The sequence below is a fragment of the Vicia villosa genome, unplaced genomic scaffold, assembly GCF_029867415.1.
Source record: "Vicia villosa cultivar HV-30 ecotype Madison, WI unplaced genomic scaffold, Vvil1.0 ctg.001188F_1_1, whole genome shotgun sequence".
NCBI classification, from domain to species: domain Eukaryota; kingdom Viridiplantae; phylum Streptophyta; class Magnoliopsida; order Fabales; family Fabaceae; genus Vicia; species Vicia villosa.
The window spans coordinates 128,506-150,907 of record NW_026705526.1 but is presented as its reverse complement, the minus strand read 5'-3'; the positions used below and the strand labels follow the sequence as shown (position 1 = coordinate 150,907).

The 22,402-nt window shown below is 28.4% G+C and overlaps 1 protein-coding gene across 1 annotated transcript; it reads left to right on the top strand.

Moving 5' to 3' along the window:
- Positions 1–3,834: 3,834 nt before the first annotated feature.
- Positions 3,835–5,401, top strand: LOC131633891 (probable transcription factor At1g44810). The gene has a single exon (XM_058904566.1). It carries the CDS (start codon positions 3,892–3,894, stop codon positions 5,038–5,040), a length of 1,149 nt encoding a protein of 382 aa, XP_058760549.1. The 5' UTR covers positions 3,835–3,891; the 3' UTR covers positions 5,041–5,401.
- The last annotated feature ends 17,001 nt before the right edge of the window (positions 5,402–22,402 follow it).

Genomic DNA, 22,402 nt, shown 5'->3' with positions numbered 1-22,402 from the left:
AATAATAAATATAAACATACAAAACCAAACTTTTGGTTAAAAAATGATTTTGTTTTTAATGTTTTTAATAATAAATATAAACATACAAAACCAAACTTTTGGTTAATATGTGCTCCTGAACAAAATTAGTCTCTCTTTTACCTTGATATATAGAAAGCATGCATAAATTACAATGATGACTCTAATATAGAGTATAATATTTATTATTCTAAAAATTAGTTAGCAATTCAGTATGAAAATACAACTAAGGATATTATACCAAAGTCATTATAATTAAGGGCATAATATTGTATTGAATTTGACAGTAAATTAAGGCCATTATACCAAAGTCATTATAGTTAGCTTCTTTTTTTTCACAACTTGGATTTTCTGTGGCAGTAAATTGATTTGTTTTAATTTATCAAGATAGAATTCCTCATACTACGTCATTAGCAGCCTGATCATACAACTTTAGCAAGCTGATAAAAAACTTCAAGATCCATTTACCTTCCTTCAGAATTTACAAAGTTTATTGCTTTCTCATCAGAACCTGTATATATATTGTTGTCCTATCTCCTAATAGATGAAATACTCAACTATAAGTTAGAATCTGTATTTATGACAAAGTGGTAAATTATGAAATTAAAATATAAGAAAAATAGTTGTTCTGAACTTTCTTTGAATATGATCTAACAATGGTGGACTAATTATCTTAAATAACAACAGTCGTGCCGATAAGAGTTGTTTTCAAACTATAACCAAGACTTGTCCATGCTTTTGATAAACTTTCAGGATTTCTAACACAATATCCTCAATTTCAAATTATAACGACCTGCATATTCAAAAGAAAAACATTACAAAGGTTAAAAGAAAACGGTGGAACCGGAAAGAAACGAAAACGCAAGACTCAGAAGAAGCATGCCGCACCATATCAAGAATGTAACGCAAGCTATCCCCGATCGATAACCGGCCGACTACAACATCGCGGCCAGCTGCTCCACCATGATCTGACGCGAGTACCACTGTCGAAGTAATACCCATCTGACACAATGACAACCGTATTGCAGCACCGGCCACCGTGTTTGAACGTATTCCATCGTGTCCAACAGACGCATCCACGCCAGGACCTACACCGACCACTGCACAAGCTCTTGTCCATCGCGAGTCCGTCCACAATCCTCCATTCCTTTTATGACAGTTTGCTCTTGTTTCATTTTTGTGTTGTTGGTTTAGAGCGATTCGCATAAGTAGAAAGATACATGGTTGTGTTGTTTTTTTTGTTTAATGTTTGATTTATGGATGAGAGAGCAATGGAACACGAAAGAGAGAGAAATGGAAACTAAATCTGAAAAATTAATGGTCTCTCTTTTTAATGGATTATTCCCAGTACTCTTAATTTGAAAAGTAAAAAAATACAATGAAAACTGCAAATATTAATTTATGAGATGACGAATTCAACCGTTTGCATTGAGAAAGGAATAACATTGATGATTAAGTATTGGGAAGTGAAACGGCGAGAAGCTAAAACAATTATTCTGTGTTATATCATGAGATTTTTTAATTAATAATAAAAAAACTGAACCGTTTTTTTTCGTTTTCAAAGCCTAATTCTATTATTATTATTATTAATGAATAATATAATTAGAAATAAATTAATTAATTAAATAAATATTTAAAAGATAATTATGAAAAGTTTTCTATTAATAGCAAATAAAGAAATAGTAAGGATTTTTAAAATGTGACACTTGGCAAATTTGTCAAAATACTCATCTCTTCTATTGTATGATACTAGTGAGTTTACCCGTGTGCGAGGCACGGGACAAAATTTCTTAAATTAAAAAATATTTTATGATTATTTATAGTTTATAAATGAATAATTTAATATTTTTATTAATTGAAAATAACATTAAATAAAATTGTACATTAACCTTTAATAACAAAATTAAATAACAAAGAGTTATTAAGATATTTATAAAATTTTATTTATTTTCAAATACTCTATAAAAAAAATGCACATAAAAAATAAAAAATAAGTCTCAACAAATTAAATAACATTTAAATATTGAATACAAAATATTTCGGAAAAAAGTGATCAATAGGTAGTCATCAATAGAAAAGAAAATATATATTAATAGTTGTTTTATTATAAAAAAAGCACAACTTTATCAATAAACGAAATTTTTTAAATAGAAATAGTACATTTACATGAAATAAAAGCGAAAAATGAATATTAATGTGAGAAAAAGTATGAAAATTTAAAGCTATAACTTCAGCAAATCAAAAGTTTAAGATTATCAAAATTTTCTTCTAAATTGAATAAATTATCACAACTCAAAATTATGAACATTATTTTGATAATAACACTTAAATCTACTTTATTAGTTTTTATTTTTCTTTTATTCTGTTTCTATCTTTGAGTAACAAAAAACTTATTTTTCTGCAATATTTTACATTTTAGAAGAAAATCCTACAAAATGAAAAGGACACAAGGGAAAAGGATGCTCAGGGTTCTAAAAATTATGGTTATTATTTTTTATTATTTTTTTAAAAAGGAATATAAAAAAGACCTAATCCAAAAGTATTATGCTTTATTTATTAATAAAAAATTAAAACTTATTAACAAAATAAATTAAATGAATAGAAAATAAATAAAACAATATTAAGAATATATAATTTCGGATGTTAACAAAAATCTTACATCATTCATATCTTAAAAAAAATGTTTGATAAAAAAATATTTGATAATTTATTTTAGAAAATTATCATCAACTATGATAAAATATAAATTTTATTTTATCTATTAACCGTAAGAAAAATACACCAAAAATATTTCCAAATGCACCCTTAAACATTCATAAATTAGCATCCTATTATATATAATATTTTCTATTACATCTAATCTTTAACATTCATTATTGTAGATATTTGTAGAAAATTAAAAATTAGATTTAAGAATATTGAAAGAGCGAACGAAAGAAAAGAGAGAGAAAAATCATTTTTTATTGATTACTTAGTTTATATTTTTAATAGCATTTACTTATTTCATCTTAATTTTAATTAATTTCATTTGTCAATTAATTAATTGTTGTATTGTGAGTTGTGTACTATAAATACAATAATACATGTATTGTGAGTTGTGTACCATAAATACAATATTACATGTATTGTGAGTTGTGTACCATAATTGAGATGCATTGTAAATAGTTTTTGTCTTTTTAATTTTTCAAGTTGATTGTAATGTAATTTATAGTGACTCACTTTAACGGTGGCTTAATTAATGTCCGAATAATTTAAATTTAAATTTAAATAAAATATATAATAAAATTAATTTGAGAAGATTTTGTTTTGTTTCCCAAAAAGGTTAATCAATTCAAAGACAATGATTATAGTCAGAATCAATGCTAAGGTCCAATTAATATTGTTCAAGTTTACGTCGATTAATAACAAATTATTATGTGTTCTTCCATAATTACCCAAATCAATTTTTGATTAATTACTTAATATTTCTTTTTAATAACATTTAATACTTCTTAAATGAGAGAATTTAATTCTACTTAAATGAGAGAATAAGAATAATGATCAAGTATATTTAAAAAAAAAACACCTCATTTAAAAACACATATAATATTAATTCACTAAAGAATAAATCAATATAATCAATATAAAAAGAAAAGATTAACATAAATCAACATAGTAATCAAATATAACTTATGTATAAGATTATTATTTTTAAAGAGACAAAATAATATTATTTTACTAATTCATTCAATTAAATAACAACAAATAAAATTTACATTATTTTAATGGACACTATTCTCCACGCCCCTTTCTTAAATATCGAGAACCTATTCCTTTTCATCACTTCACTTTGCCATCGTCTATTCAAACCCAAAACCCTAATCTCAAATCTCCATGGCACCACCAAAGCGACTCCGCATCTCTCCGCTCGACGATCCACCCACCGCCTCCTCTTCCTCCGATGACGACCAACCACCTTCCTCCAAAAAGCCAGAAGATGAAGTAGTCGATGAAGAAGAAGATTCAGAAGAAGAAACTGATCAGAATGAAGAAGATGATAAAGATGAAGATGAAGGTTCTTCATCCGAAGAAGAACAAGTTCAACCTCCTTCCAATAATCCTCCACCTTCTACCCCAATCTCAAACCCTAAACCCGACTCCGGCTCCGAATCGGAATCTGGGGCCGAATCTGATTCTGAACAAGAACCTACTCCACCTAACGCCAAAGTCAAGCCTCCTGTACCGGCCAGATCTGGAACAAAGCGTGCAAACGAAAACGGTTCCAAACCTGCTAAGAAGAAAACAACCGGCGCCGGCGGTGGTTCTGAAAACGAGGCGGATGGAGACGGTGACCTGAAAATGACAGGGGAAGACTCAAAGAAGATGAATCAGAGAGTCTTCACTGAAGGAGACGAGATTGCCATTCTGAAAGGTCTTGCTGACTTCATTTCCAAAACCGGAAAGGATCCGATGAAGGAATTGGTCGGATTTCATAGTTTTGTGAAGAAATCTATTCACGGGGATGTGACTACCGAACAGCTGAAGCGGAAGGTCCGTGGTTTGAAGATGAAGTTCAAAGACGGTGGTAGTTTCACTAAAGAGCATGATAAGAAAGCTTTTGAACTTTCCAAAAAGGTTTGGGGTAATACTGAAGGCAATAATAACGTAGGCAATGAAGGTGAAGAAAATGGAAAAGTGAATGAGAAAACTCCGAAGAGTACTAAGAAGGAAGCTCCGGTGAGAAACAATGGTTCTGCTAAGAAAGAAAAAGTTGTCAATGGTGCTGGAAAAGATGAGGGTGGTGTTGATAGAAGCTTGGCTTTGAGTGAAATGTGTAGATTTGGTGAAGCTCCGGGGTTATCCTTGTTGAACATGAATGCTATGGAAAGGGGAATAGGATTGTTGGAGGAGTCCATGGTTGATGAGTTTAACGAGGGATGGAGAAAGGTTCAAATTGCGGAGATGGAACTGTTTGTGGCCCGGGGGCAACTGATTACGGATCAGGCTAGGATAGCATTGGACGCGTTGAAGAAGACGCGTTGAAGAAGTCTATCAGTTAGTGTTGTCTTGATGTTAATTTTGTGGCTAATCCGGTAAAGGTTCTGAACAATTAATTAGGGTTATCTTAGGGTTAATTTTGTTGCTAATATGGTACATGTTTTGGATATGTTCTCTTTTTTATTTATGCTTTATTTATGCAGTGATTTTGTGGTTATCTTATGATCATTTGGTTTGACAACTGCAGATGAATGATGAATGTATTATGACTTTTTCTTATGAAATTATTGTGGTTGTTTGATCCTTTGATTATTGTTTATATGAAATTGTTATGGTTTAGAAATTTTGAATATTGTGATTGCTCAACATGCAAAGATATTATGTAATTTTGATGGTTGTAATGTTATGCCAACATGTTTGTACAAGTGGTTTGATAGAGCTTAGTCTCTGGCTTAAACAGATTGGAAGTTCCTGAAATGAATTTCAGATTTGCACTTCATGTGTAGAATACCTTCGGTGTGAGTGTTTGTTTGAACAAGAGGTGAAGCCTTTTTTGTTATGGCAACTAAACTTTGCTTTATGTGTTGAGTTCGTATAGATTTATAGTGTTTTTGTGTGTGCATATTATTATTATTATTATTATTATTATTATTATTATTATTATTATTATTATTATTATTATTATTATTATTATTATTATTATTATTATTATACAATTTTTCTTACATTAACGCATTGAAAAATTCAAAACTCAAAAAATTGTTTTCCCTTTTTAATAAATTAACAAAAAATATATACATTTAGAAATATAAATATAAATTCAAATTTTCAAGAAATTCTAATAAAAATATATACTAATAGAAATAAATAAAATTAACTTAAATTAAAAATATATTCAAATTTTCAATTAATTCCAATAAAAATATATACTTATAGAAATATAAATATAAATTAAATTAAATTCAAATTAAGTGGTTCATATTCTAATGCAGTTTCTAATTTACATATTTTTGAGTTCTTATTAGATACTCTTTATATAATTTTTTAAAATTTTAAAAACATCATAATGTGACGGTTACTCTTTCAATCTTTTTAATTCATTAAACTTTAAAATACACAATTAATTCTAATGCATTTAAAAGGTTTAAAAACATCAAAAGTAAACGTTATTTATATTAATTCTCATATTTATATTAATTAATATATTGTAACTCCCATATATATTAATTCTTATTTATATTTATATTTTATTATTCTTTATAAATACCTCCTTCATTATTAGTATTTCGTCATCTCATTACACACGATTATTTTACTAACAATTAAATTATTTGAATTTGTCAAAATGTCTAAGATATAATATTTTGAAAACATATCAATATACAATATTTTGTATATTGAAAACATATCAATATACAATATTTTGTATGTTTAGGATTAAATTTATGATATGTTATTGTTTTGTTGTTTGTAGGTATCTCTTCTATGATAGCTATTGAGTATTTGAGATTTTGACTGGGTTGAAATTAAGTTGAAGATTAGATTCACACAAATCTAGCAGAGGATGGAAGTCTCAATACGTTGATGCTTGATGAATATGTATTATTTTTATTAGTGTATATGATTTAAAATTTTATATTTTCTATTATATATATATATATATGTTTAATTTTCTTTTTATTTATGAATAGTATGAAAAAATTCATGCAAATATTAGAAAAATGAAATACATCTATTTTCATTTGACATTATATTATGTCATTGCTACTCTAGAGGTATATGTACTAAAATTATTTAAAGAAAAGTTATTTAAAGAATAATAGTTTCACTATATGTAACCTCTTACTAAACTTTTTGAGCATGCTACTAAATAATTTTTGTTTACATATAATGCTATTTTTATACATGTTTAAACTAAATTTTATATATTATAACTTTTTTGATTCCACAATTTTCTGCTGACAAAATAAATAATAGTTAAGTTTTTCTTATAACAATATCAATGGGTTAATTTTTTCTCTTTCAAAATAAAATTTATTGAGGATTAAAGTATGATGATTAATTTTAATAATTTTATGTATTGTTTTATTATATAAAAAAATTAATAAAATGATGATATAAAATCTTATCTACCAAAATTATGCTTATAAAAAATATATGTAACACCCTAAATCTACCCCGCAATTATAAGCGAAAATCAGAGTGCATTTAAAAATTTTCATCAAACGATGGGATGTTACAATTCGACTTAACCAAACAAACATACTTATATTGCATTTAATAAAGATACATAGCATTCGGAACAAAACTTCATTCACCACTTACAACTTAAACTTATAAACACCTTTCAATTCATCTTAACACAAATGTCATTATGGAATACAATAATCATAAAATAACGACTAATCCCCCCGAGTGCTACGTATCAGAGCAATGGACACCAACTCGACTTTCCATAAAGCAACGTAAAGACTTCACATAAATAACCTCGGACCTCCACGACTCATCTTGAGTACCTGCCCATTTCCCATGGTAGGGGAAATATCAGCAAAGGGGTGAGATATCTTACAATATAAAGGAATGCATGATAACTAATATAGGAGATATAGATCATACATAATTCCACCACTTCGCATCACATACATCTTACAACAAGTTTCACCGCAAAATAACTAATCAGTATAATACAACTTTCAAAACGGCAACGATGTCATTAATCATATATTCAAATATACAAGTATGATATCAAATACGTCACAAGAAACATATCATTATCACGTCACAACAAACACCTCGTCATCTCAACAATCCAAACACAATTCAAATGCTATTCAAATGCGACTCGAATGTGACTCAAACTTATGCATATGCATGTGGTACCATTGGAGTAAAACTCCCGTCTCAAACAGTTTGCCATTGGGCCGTCTCAAACATTTACCACAAGGGTCGTCTCAAACATTTGCCACAAGGGCCGTCTCAAACATTTGCCACAAGGGCCATCTCACACAATTGCCACAAGGGTCGTCTCAAACAATGCAATGGATGCGACTCAAATGATGCACATCCACAAACACAACTTAAACCACTTAATCAACTTAAACGACATAATCAACTTGAACGACATAATCAACTTAAACGACATAATCACATAAACTAAAAAACATCAACTCAATGCCAAGGTTCTATGGCAATAACCGTATTATAGTAATTTACCACATTTCAATCACATCATCACATCGTATCGACATACAACATCTATTCAACTTCATTCTTATCAACATAATACAACTTACCAATAGTGACCATAGGGTCTACAACAACAACGACAAATTCATCATGTTATAGCAACAATAATAATTCAACATATTGAACAACAACAATAAACACCAATATGTTACAACAATAACAACAATTCATCATGTTATAACAATAACAATTCGTTATATTGTACAACAACAACAAACATCAACATGTTACAACAACAACAACAACAACAATTCATCATGTTACTACAACAAAAATTCATTATATTGCACAACAACATCAACACATTCATCATATTCCTTAATTCAAGTAATCATCATAATACGTTATATTCAATCTCATATATATATTATTAATTCATCGCATGACATCTTCGTCGACTCATACATATCAAATACGTACAAATAATCGCATATACATACAACATCTTTGTTAATCATGCATATCATCACATACACCATTATCTCATTCATCATAAGGAAGGTACTTGTCATCATCTCAATAACATTGTATCATCCTAAGAAAACATACGTCAAGTTATACTACAACACAATTATGTCAATTCAACGCAAAGAGCATACTTCATTCATTAACACAACATAGTTCATCACTTAATCCTAATAAACATAATAGGAAACTATATCATATGGATAATTTTATTGCATCATGGTATAGTTCATTGCGTTAGCTTTCCAACGCTTCGAACGGCGCCTAAAACGGAGTTACGAATCAAAAGTTACATCATTTCAAAGTTTAGAAAAAGTTCTGCAAAACAGGGTTCGCGGCGCCAACAGGGTTCGCGGCGCGAACTGAGCGAATTCAAAAATTCCTAACTTTCTGCCAAGCAGTTCGCGGCGCCAACAGAGGTTCGCGACGCGAACTGGCAATTTCAGAAACCCCCAAAACACGAAAACAGCATACGAATTTCATCCCAAAACCCCTAAACTCAACCCAATCAAGTTGGAAAACACCAATCATCACGAACAACCACAGAATACATGTTATAAACACAAATACAACACATATTATGGATCTTCTAACATCACAACATTATTAGGCATCAATTAAACACATTTCAAATCATAAAGTTACACATTTGTTCATAAACCCTAACATCTCTACACACAACTTCCATGGAGAATAACATACAATCTAACCCACCATATACATCATCATGCCAACCCTTAGAGAGTAAGAACCCCACCCTTACCTTAACAAAAGCTTCACTTCAATGGAGTCATCCCTCTCTTCATGCCATAACTTTCTTCTCTTCCTCTCTTCTTTCTCTTCTTTCTCTTCTTTTTCCCCAAAATGAGTTATGAGGACAAACCTCTAAAACCCTAACTCTTACTATCCATTCTTACTAATGGGCTTAACCCACAATCCAATCTCTTATGTCATATCGTTTCACTTAGGCCCAAGTCATAATCTCTCTTTAATTACTCAATTAAGCCAAATAACACACATAATTGAATAATCACATAACATAACGAATATTATTCCCAATAATATTCCCCAACTACAATTGCTCCTTAACTTAATTAATACCAACTCGCAATTGTACTTCTCTGACTAATCCGACTAATAAATCCGACCACAACTTAACTGCTCAAATTAACATATTAATCCAAATTACGCCTTTAGAATAATACTGATAAAAAATCCTCGACTTCAACTAATTCCAGTGAATAAATCCTCGATCAATTTAATTAAATAATTAATTAAATTCGGGGCGTTACAATATATACTTTTAAAAAATTTCATTTTATTAAATTTATAATTTTTAATTATAACTTTTTTAATGAAATATTTAATTCTCACCTTAATAGTTCTTATTTTAATTAATAAAAAATGATAATCTCCTTTTTGTCTAATTCTCACTTTTAATTTTCATTTAAGTAGGTTAATATTCTAACGTCTTTTAACATAAAATATATTAGCAATTTTTTTCTCTTTCCTCAATAAAAATAAGGAAAAATCATTATTATAAAAAAAAATTACATCAAATACTCTTATAACATATAATATATTTATGTTATATTTTTTATATTTAAATTTAAATATTATAATATAAAATCTATGTTTCTTTCCTCAATAAAAATAAGGAAAAATCATTATTATAAAAAAAGTTACATCAAATACTCTTTTAACTTATAATATATTTATGTTATATTTTTTATATTTATATTTAAATATTATAATATAAAATCTGTGTTTCTATATACCTCATAAAAAAACATCTCTCAAGTAAAAATTAAAATACAATATATCATGTGAAAGAATAATATCACTTCTATTTCTTAATCGACTAAAAAATATTTAATTTTTTACTTAACTATAAATTGAATTGTTCATTTAATAAAACTCATCATTTTTAAAATTTTATTTCTTACCATTTTTGCTTTTATTTTCTTTCATTATCATTTTAATAGTCATTGAAATTATAATTAATACACATTATAATGATGATGATACATAATAATATGATGTTAACGAATGAACAAGTATTTTAAAATATTTTAATTTTGTTGGCATTCATTTAAAGAATTATCTTTGATAAAAATGTTTTTAAATCAAATTATTAATTAAAGTTTAAAAATAAATAGTTAGAAAATAAATAAAATAGTAGTTAAAAAATTGTTGTGGTAAAAATTTATAAATATGGATTCAAATTCAATAGATAAATAGTTGAAGTGCATATTTACAGACATTAGTATTATGCCCATAGTTGTAATTTTCTTCTTTTTTTTTCCTGTTAATTTAGATTGATTTGTAATTAATTAATATTATATATTTTGTTGATAATATGTGATTGAATTTATTATTAATTTAAATCCAATTGAAAAAATGACAAGCACTCATTAAAATGATGATATGGTGTCAATCAATTTAATTAATAAAAAAATATATTACCATAATAATTTCATAGTATTAAATATGTTTATATTATTTTATATTATATTCTAGATTTTTACTCACTTTTTAAATTGTTTGTATTGTACATGATTAAAAAACAAATTCAATATAAAATATCAATACAAATATATTTTATATGTATCCATAACAATTTAATAAAATTAATCAGCGCATCGCGCGGGTAGCCGTCTAGTTTGTCACAATATTAGAGTCCTTAGTATTTTTAAAAATACTATTAATAGAAATATTACTATATTTATATTTATATTTATTTTTATATTTAACAAACTATTTAATTAACATGTTATTGAAATCCCTTGAAAATAGGGCAACTTTTCAATTACTAGCGTAATTACCAACGTGACATGCATAAATGAAATTGTAGTGGAAAATGTAAAGACGATAAACACTTACCAATGCAAATAATAAAAACCCTCCACTATAATGATCAAAACCCTTCACTATAAATATCAAGCAATATGTAATGGATATGCAACAATCAAAACGTTTCAAAACCCTTCTCTTTTTTCTGACAACATTTTTTATTTATTTAATTGACAATTAAAATAAAAATAAAAAACAATATAGGGTATGATCAAGAAAAGGGACGGTCAATTTTATCCTTAGGTTTTATATTTTTCTTTTTTTGGTAGACCTTTTCTATTTCTATTTTTTAAATATAGGAAATTAAAAAGTTTTTTATTATAAATCGAATATTATTCTAATGAAGAGAGAATTTTTTTTATTAGACTTTTTGCATATAAATTGTTTTCAATGTACACTTGACTACAATTACATCCTACAAAATAATTTGACCACAGTTATTTGAAATATTAATACATACATGTTTTTAAGTACTTTTATTGCAAAATTTATGAAAAATATTCATTATAATTATAAATATTTTTTTAAGGAATTAATGTATGTATTACTATTAATCTTATAATTTATTAAAATATTACTTTACATATATCTCTTCAAATTTTTGAAAATATTACTACTAATACTATTTAAAACAACATTAATTAAAAAAACTATAATCAAATGAATACACTCAATTTAAATAATTGTACTGGTCCAACTAATTTGAAACCAGTTTCAATTTACTACTACTCATTCCATTAAATTTATATAATTGATATTAATATCAATTTAAATGGTTATGTTAAAATTATTTAATTATATATAAAACTAGTAGTTAGACCCGTGCGAGGCACGGGTTAACTATTTTCTAAGTAAAACAAATATAGATTAATTGTTTAGAAATTTCACTTATAGTTTATAAATATATTGATATAAATAATTTTGATATAAGTTGTTTTTGTAATTTAAAATATAAATTAATTATTTTGATCTTTTATAATATTATTTAACGGTTTAAAATAAATTTAGATAAAAATATCAAATACAAAAATATCATTTATTTATAACATCAAATTAATAATTAAAGTAGAAAATAAGTATAAATGTGAAATTAAAATAGAAAAATAATTTTTTTTATAAATGGTAGAAGATAAATAAATTTAATTATAAAGCTATATAAATCAAAGAGCCGAGGAGATAAATACTTCAATCAATCTTTTAAATTCCTATCTTATATTATTCAAGTTCTTCAATAATTTTTTAACAAAAAAAATTAATTAAAACTTCTATATTTAAAAGTGAAAAATACTTCTTTAGTTTTTAAAATATAAAATTGTCACATAAAATTCTTTTGTAACGGTTGTGTTTTGAAATAAAATTCTTTAATATCAAAAGTTATTTCAATTTACTACAAATCTAAAATTACCTAAAAATGAAATACATTAATAGTACATTTATTATAATTAATTAAATTTAAAGATTAAAAAAATTATAAAAGAAGAGAGAAAATTAATTAAGAAAAATCCAGGTATAATTTTGAAAATATTATTAATTAAATAAAATTGATTCATTTAATATTAATTGGTAGTTTTGATTGACTTAATATTTTATAGATTTAATGACATGATTAATTATAATGTTCAAATTTTTAATAAATTTAAAAATTAGTCAAAAAAATATTAACTTAGAATTCGACATTCTAATATTATATGAAGTGTTTATAATAATAATACTAATAATAAGAGGAGGGATGTATTTAATTATAATAATAATAATTAAATATATGTTTTACGTAATAAAATTATATTATGTCATTCACTAAAACAAAAAGAAAAAGTTATATATTATCGTCAAACTACATTAAACTACATTAGCCTTTAAAATTATTTACACTCACAATTATTAATAAATGATTCTTATGATATTTGAAAATAAAAAAATTAAATGATAATGAAATATATCAATTTAATTGATTGATCGTTATTAAGTATAGTAAAAGAAAAGAAATTGTCCAAATTTTACCATATCAAATTTTATTGTAACAAATTTGTGAACTAATCAAATATTTTTAGAATAATTATTAACATTCTATTTTAAAAAATACAAATTTTGTTGATAAACATATATTTTAATATAATTTATTACATTTAAATGGTGTTTATAATTATAGTTAAAAAATTATATATTTTTTTAAAAAATATCACAAATAAATATAGTCCATAGACACAAATTGTTATATATTATGTTATACATATGAAATTTACTTTTCATGCACACTAAACTTTATGCATATATAAAAAGGGTTTTTCTAACCTATGCAACCTTGCATAGGATAAGAGACAATTAATACACCATTTTTTATATATAAATTACCATATTTATATTTATTTATGTTCATCCATTAATTGGGTAGGAGAGAGAAAATATAAAAGATTACTTTTCAATAGAAAAATAATTAATATGAAAATTTATATGAAATGAAATAGTGTATTAATTGCCCTTATTCTATGCAATATTACATAGGTTAGAAAGAATTTTATAATTCGAATGAAATATCATAGTCAATATTTGTTTATATATTTTTTTGACTTTATTGCTCTCTGGTTTTTAGGAAAAACAACTCTATGAATTCATAGTTTACGAACTATCGTACCTTTTTGATGGATTATCATGATGCTTTATGGTTTAATATGTATCATAATCATTATGAAGTAAGTAATGTTTTTTTATCTGAGTAATTGACTTAAAATTGAAATTAATTTTCATTATTCATTGAAAATAAAATTTATTTATAATATTGAAAATGATATTAATTATATAATTTTATATATAATTAAATAATTTTAACATAACCATTTAAATTGATATTAATATCAATTATATAAATTTAATGGAATGAGTAGTAGTAAATTGAAACTGGTATCAAATTAGTTGGACCAGTACAATTATTTAAATTGAGTGTATTCATTTGATTATAGTTTTTTTAATTAATGTTGTTTTAAATAGTATTAGTAGTAATATTTTCAAAATTTTGAAGAGATATATGTAAAGTAATATTTTAATAAATTATAAGATTAATATTAATACATACATTAATTTCTTAAAAAAATATTTATAATTATAATGAATATTTTTCATAAATTTTGCAATAAAAGTACTTAATAACATGTATGTATTAATATTTCAAATAACTGTGGTCAAATTATTTTGTAGGCTGTAATTGTAGTCAAGTGTACATTGAAAACTATTTATATGCAAAAGTCTAATAAAAAAATTCTCTCTTCATTCGATAAATATTCGATTTATAATAAAAAACTTTTTAATTTCCTATATTTAAAAAATAGAAATAGAAAAGATCTACCAAAAAAAGAAAAATATAAAACCTAAGGATAAAATTGACCGTCCCTTTTCTTGATCATACCATATATTGTTTTTTTTTATTTTAATTGTCAATTAAATAAATAAAAAATGTTGTCAGAAAAAAGAGAAGGGTTTTGAAACGTTTTGATTTTTGCATATCCATTGCATATTGCTTGATATTTATAGTGAAGGGTTTTGATAATTATAGTGAAGGATTTTTATTATTTGCATTGATAAGTGTTTGTCGTCTTTACATTTTCCACTGCAATTTCATTTATGCATGTCACGTTGGTAATTACGCTGGTAATTGAAAAGTTGCCCTATTTTCAAGGGATTTCAATAACATGTTAATTAAATAGTTAGTTAAATATTAAAATAAATATAAATATAAATATAGTAATATTTCTATTAATAGTATTTTTAAAAAGGGTTAAATAAGTTTTTAGTCCCTATAAATATGGTAACTTTCAATTTTAGTCCCTGCAAAAATTTTCTTCAAAGAATGGTCCTCGCAATATTTTTCGTCCCTATTTTAATCCCTCCCGTTAAATTTTACTAACGGAGGCTTACGTGGCATGCCACGTGTAACGCCACGTCAATTAAAATCAATACTAATTAAAAATAGATAGATTGCGGGGGTTTTAAACCCCCCTTAAATAACTTAAAAAACCAGAAATTTTCATGAGCAATTAATTAAACTGTTGGTAGATAAATCTTTATTACCCTCATTCTTCACATTATCAAACCTACAAATTCATGATAAATAAGCTTTCACTTATATGGAGAGCCCTTGAAATCATTAGTCTTCTCTACATGACATGAAAATATCACCCTTAGTGATATAACCAAGTAAATTCTTTCATGAGCTTAAAACCATTAGTGTGCATTCTAAAATTATTTACAATACTAAACATGCATATGTCTCTGCAAAACTCACTGCATGTGCCACATTATGGACATAAAAGAACAATGGTATGTGATATGCCGTGGCATGTGTTCCCACCAAATACTCCTATTCACCTTCTCATTGAGCTTTTGTACGGCATATTCTAAAAAAAATTCCAGCTCTATTATCCATTATGGAATATAACAAAGACAAACAACAAAGCAAAATACAAAACTTTAATTAGCTAAGTTCTTAACAACTTAAAGTTAGAGTCTAAAGGATAATATAATATACCAAGATCAGCAGGTTATATAACTAATATCATCAATCATAGGTGACCCATAGATATTGCCTCCACATGATAGCTTATAGAAACAATAATGGTTTCTGCAATCAAAAGCATAGATACTGCCTCCACATGGAGAACATTCAAATTATAAATAAACTGCAATCTTATAAATTGATCCAAAGTTTGTGATAAAAAGTAATTAGTTAAAAAACCTTAGGCATTCTTTGTATATAGAAACAACAACTTGACTATGTTTAGATAATTAATATAGCTTTCCTAGTAACAAATCCATCAGGAAAGTTCTACCTTTGCTTGGAACTCCTCCCATATGTGATGCGAATGTGACACAAACAACTCATGAGAAATAAGGAAAATGAAAACAAACCAATAAAATAACACTATTATAACTTTTACTTGCCATTAAAAACTATCACAATTAGAACTCACATACTATACACAATACAACCATTTAAGGCTAATTATATTCATGGATAATCCTGCTATACACAGCGAATAAACATTCCATCGCATTAAAACATACTCATAGTTTTGAAAAACAGTTAATGCGTAAGAACTAAGAACTTTTGAATCTAAAGCCTATTTGGATCAACTTATTTGAGTTTATTATTTGAGTTTAGATCAGAACTTCAACTATAAGAAGGTTAGTAAAGTCTCTAAACTTTTATGCAAGCGTGTTATTTGGTTATTGGGGAATCTAAGGGGTGAGGGTGTTCATTTGTGATGGTTGCATTTTTTAGAGACATAGCTTGATTAATCATGCAAAGATGGGGAAGGAAAAGATATATAGAAGATGCAAAGAGGATTGAGAGAGTCTAATCCAGATTCATAGGTTTGATGCTGTGAAGAATGAGGGTTGTGAAAATTTATTGTTTTTAAAGTTATTTAAAGGGGGTTTAAAACCCCCGCAATCTGTCTCCTTTTATTTATTGTTAACTTTAACTTATGTGGCATGACACGTGGTGTGCCACGTAAGCCTCCGTTAGTGGAATCTAACGACAAGGACTAAAAATAGGGACGGAAAATATTGTGAGGACCATTGTTTGAAGGAAAATTTTGTAGGGACTAAATTTAAAGGTTGTCATATTTATAGGGACCTCTAACATATTTAACCCTTTTAAAAATACTAAGGACTCTAATATTGTGACAAATGACAAACTTGCCAAAATACTCATTTTGCTTTATTATATTGTATGATTATACAATTAATATCATTTTCAATATTATAAATAAATTTTATTTTCAATGAATAATGAAAATTAATTTCATTTTTAAGTCAATTAGTCAAATAAAAAAACATTACTTACTTCATAATGATTATGATACATATTAAACCATAAAGCATCATGATAATCCATCAAAAAGGTACGTCAGTTCGTAAACTATGAATTCATAGAGCTGTTTTTCCTAAGAACCAGAGAGCAATAAAGTCAAAAGAAAATATAAACAAATATTGACTATGATATTACATTCGAATTATAAAATTCTTTCTAATCTATGTAACATTGCATAGAATAAGGGCAATTAATACACTATTTCTTTCCATATGAATTTTCATATTAATTATTTTTCTGTTGAAAAGTAATCTTTTATATTTTCTATCTCCTACCCAATTAATGGATGAACATAAAGAAATATAAATATGGTAATTTATATATAAAAAAGTGGTGTATTAATTGTCTCTTATCCTATGCAAGGTTGCATAGGTTAGAAAAATCCTTTTTATATATGCATAAAGTTTAGTGTGTAAATTCCTATAAAAAAAAGTTTTGTGTGTAAATTTCATATGTATAACATAATATATAACAATTTGTGTCTATGGACTATATTTATTTGTGATATTTTTTAAAAAAATATATAATTTTTTAACTATAATTATAAACACCATTAAAATGTAATAAATTATATTAAAAGATATGTTTATCAACAAAATTTGTATTTTTTAAAATAGAATGTTAATAATTATTCTAAAAGTATTTGATTAGTTCACAAATTTGTTACAATAAAATTTGATATGGTAAAATTTGGACAATTTCTTTTCTTTTACTATACTTAATAACGATCAATCAATTAATTTGATATATTTCGTTATCATTTAATTATTTTATTTTCAAATATCATAAGAATCATTTATTAATAATTGTGAGTGTAAATAATTTTAAAGGCTAATGTAGTTTAATGTAGTTTGACGATAATATATAACTTTTTCTTTTTGTTTTAGTGAATGACATAATATAATTTTATTACGTAAAACATATATTTAATTATTATTATAATTAAATACATCCCTCCTCTTATTATTAGTATTATTATTATAAACACTTCATATAATATTAGAATGTAACACCCCTTACATATATGTCTAGAATAATATGTAGTGATGCTATAAATGGTACAAGAAACATACATAAGCGTTAAAGACAAGAAATTAAAATCGTATACAATTCAAAAGTCCAACTGAAAACATATATGATCGGCTTGTCTTCAACAATGCACAGCGGAAAGATAACGTCTGACGAGGTCTTCCTGCCATTTGCTTGACCACAGTCTTCAAAGCAATCCTTCAAACAATCTGACTACTTCTAACCTGTTCCTGAAAATATTAAGAGGAATGGGGTGAGATTACTAAATCTCAATGAGTTCCCCTATCTTACGGGTTCGCTCAGTTCTACAAGGTGCATACAATCAAACAGATCCACCATGGATCCGGGGTTTTCCTCACGGTCTGGTACAAACACAAACAAGGATACACCACCATTGGAAGTCCCATAACTATCCAATGAGGCAATAACAACAAACAGGCTCAACGCCATCACAAACAAGTATGCAGACCCGTACCCATGTACGAGGAATCCAGGAGTAGAATCTGCCTGTCTACCTAGGCTGCCAAACCACACCCTCGGTGAGTTACTCCTGTACATCGCGTCAAGAGACTCGCACAAGACCACCGCACTATGAGTCAGATGAACCCCATGTGAACTACACCTACTTGGCTACACAATCTCATTTGTGATGAGTTACCGCAGTGACTTCCTAAGTGGTGTCACTACCCCATCAATCATGTATATACGCATGTGGTTATCCAAATGCGAAAACGCCTTCATGACAGTACAAGCCCACCGGGCGAAAGCCTAGTGATTATCCACGTGACATCACTAAAGGTGAGTCCGAAGTGATGTAGCCTACGTGGCATCACGACCCCACCATACCAAGCACGCCGATATGTTACATCAAGGTGGGAAACGCCATTCAAGACCTTCACCAGCATATCGCAATGGTAGCTCAGGTGCACAAATACATACCGAGCACGCCGATGTGTTACATCAAGGTGGGAAACGCCATTCAAGACCCTCACCAGCACATCGCAACGGTAAATGATGGAACTAAGTCCATAAACAGGCCTTACCACCTAGTAGCTTAAGCTTACTCCGATTCAAGCATACACACATCACAGTATCAGCCATCACACAGGCAATCACATCCGAATGTTCAACCGGAACAAACGGAAAATAATGCATAATCATACATAACATTACATGTAATTTATAACTCATCCAACATGCATATCAATGTCATAACCACAGTGTAATCATGCATTTAATCATCATAAAAACACATAATTACTCATACAATTCCATGATGATTATCAATCCAAAACAAGAGGCTTTCGGTTCCCAATTCGGAACGAAACTGCACTCAATAGGGAAAATTATCAATTCTGTAACAGACTAGTTCGCTACAGCGAACTTCCTGTTCGCTACAGCAAACTCAAACAGAAGCTAAACTTCTTCAAATCCAGGTCAGTTCGCTACAACGAACTCCCAGCGAAGCCCCGATTCGCTACAGCGAAGGAAAGTTCGCTACAACGAATAAATCAATTCAACTCCCAGGTTTATTCGCTACAGCGAACCATTCGCTACAGCGAATGAAAGTTCGCTGCAGCGAACTCTGCAAAATCAGCAAAATGCAGAAACGCATTTGGGGTCCCCAAGCCCCAAATTTCTACATGCAGCCACTGATAACCGAATAACAAGCTATAGTAAACATACATATACTCATTAGGATAACATTATACAACCTAATAGTTAGGGTAACATCCTATTCTAAGTTCAACCCAAGGATAACATCTCATTGACATAAACTCAAGGCTAAATTGTGCATATTCTAAAACCAAGCAACACTTAATCATGTGCCATAATTTATATCTACTTCAAAATCATGTTATCTAAGCAATATCACATAGAGAACTGAAATACCGTTCCAACGCTTCTGACGGCACTCCGTTTCGAGTTGTAGAACTCAAGTTATGGTCAATTTAGTGAAACACAAAAGTGCAGTCTGCAGACATTCGCTGCAGCGAACACAGAGTTCGCTGTAGCGAACCTGACAGTGCAGAACACGAATTTTAGGGTTCTAACCTCTATTTTTGCATCTCAATCAATCCTAATTCAAACTCAAACATGTAATAACGATCCAATACATTTATTAACATAATGAGAACACATTTTCATCAATTGATCAAGCATGTACAACATCAAACTCAACCCAAAACCCAACATGCATACATTCCCAAACTACCTACCCAAGTTCTATCTAATGGAACTCACCTCATGCCATGGAGATTCTGGTTTGCATGGTAGAATAATGGAGATGATGATGATACTGATTCTGAGTTTGGAAGGATGAAGAAGATGATTCTACCACTTGATCATGGTTCTTCCTCCATATTTGTTAAAGCTTCCCACACATGCAAGGTCTTGATGAAGATGATGAACTTCTCTCCTCTTCTCCAAGCTTCACGTTTCCTCTTCCTTTCTCTCTTCTAAATTCTGATTTTGCATCACATAAGAATGAGGTTTGTATCCAAACAAGCTCTTAAGTGGTTCATGCCATGATCAATGATCATATTACCCCTCAACTATGTGAAAATTACCGGTTTGCCATGTAGTTCCAATCTAACTATTTCTCTTTAATTCTACAAACTTCTCTTAGTCCTTCATAGTGTATAAATATACATTCTTAGACGATATGGGATATTACATTCTCCCCCCCTTAAATAGAATTCGCCCTCGAATTCCTTCCAATCACCATGATAACAAGCTTCTCACATCTTCTTTCAACGAGGGAATGAACGTTCCTTACATATTCCTCCCTTGGATAAACCTCACGACTTCCATTGAAAGTCATTCCACCCAAGAAACACAACTCATCTATACACTTGTGTCCAAACACTCTTGACTGGGATTGTAGTCCACATACAACATATCTCTTATGATACTCCGCATCAACATACTTCAGAATGATCCTTCCAAGGTTCGTAACCTTACTTTTTGCACCGAGTCTGCGTAGCTTTAAGATTCTTGGTAATTCATCCGGTTGAACAATTCTCATCTGAAATGTCTGCTAAGCTTAACCCTACTCAACATAAGCCACAAACTTTCCCTTAGTTTCATTCATGATCTCAAATCCATACATTTATGTTGTGACGCCTCCTACTAATGATGATATTTTAGATTTACTTCCAAACGAATCCATAAGGTGTCATGCAGATGCTTGTTAAATTCCTCAGTCTGGAATTCTGATTCCCAGATGCTCAAATTGGCTTATTCCAAGCCTAACGTCTTCATACAACAAAACTCTTACTTCAATCCTTGTTTCATCCTTAGACAAAATATCTGCCACTATTACTTGCAGATGTATAATTTTGCAACGAAATCCTTGCTATCCAATAACTTCACACAAAGTCCTCCAGACAAAGGAAGGACCTCTTACAGCGGTCCTGCAACCATCATCCAAGTGTTCACACTCGCTCATAAGTACACAAGACGTATCCACGACGAGTCTTTGTTAAGAAGCATCCTTTACTTGACTTCCTCATTCCAATGGTCATTATACCCACAAACTCGACCGTCGATCAGGGATATTGATCAAACATGAATCATGAAGCCTCCTCTAAACTAGTCCACCAACATTACCTCTCAAGATTGTGGCAGATCATTGAGAGAGAGAAACAAACCAAAACACTACTCTAGTGAGTTCTCTTAGGAAGATATCTCTATTCCAACACCAAATCCTACAAGTAGTCCGTCCATACTTACTACATACTTATCTGGTTTTGCTTATCTGTTGCGCTACTCTGATCCTCAACCGGTTACACACTTCTTGGAATCCTCTAATCACACTTTGTCCATAATACACTTAATTCCATTACTACACCTTACTTAGTCTTTTAGTAGTAACAGTTCCTTCTCGGTATCTGTCCGAATACAACACGTGCCTGAACCTTAAACATACTCATCGCCCCACTTCTC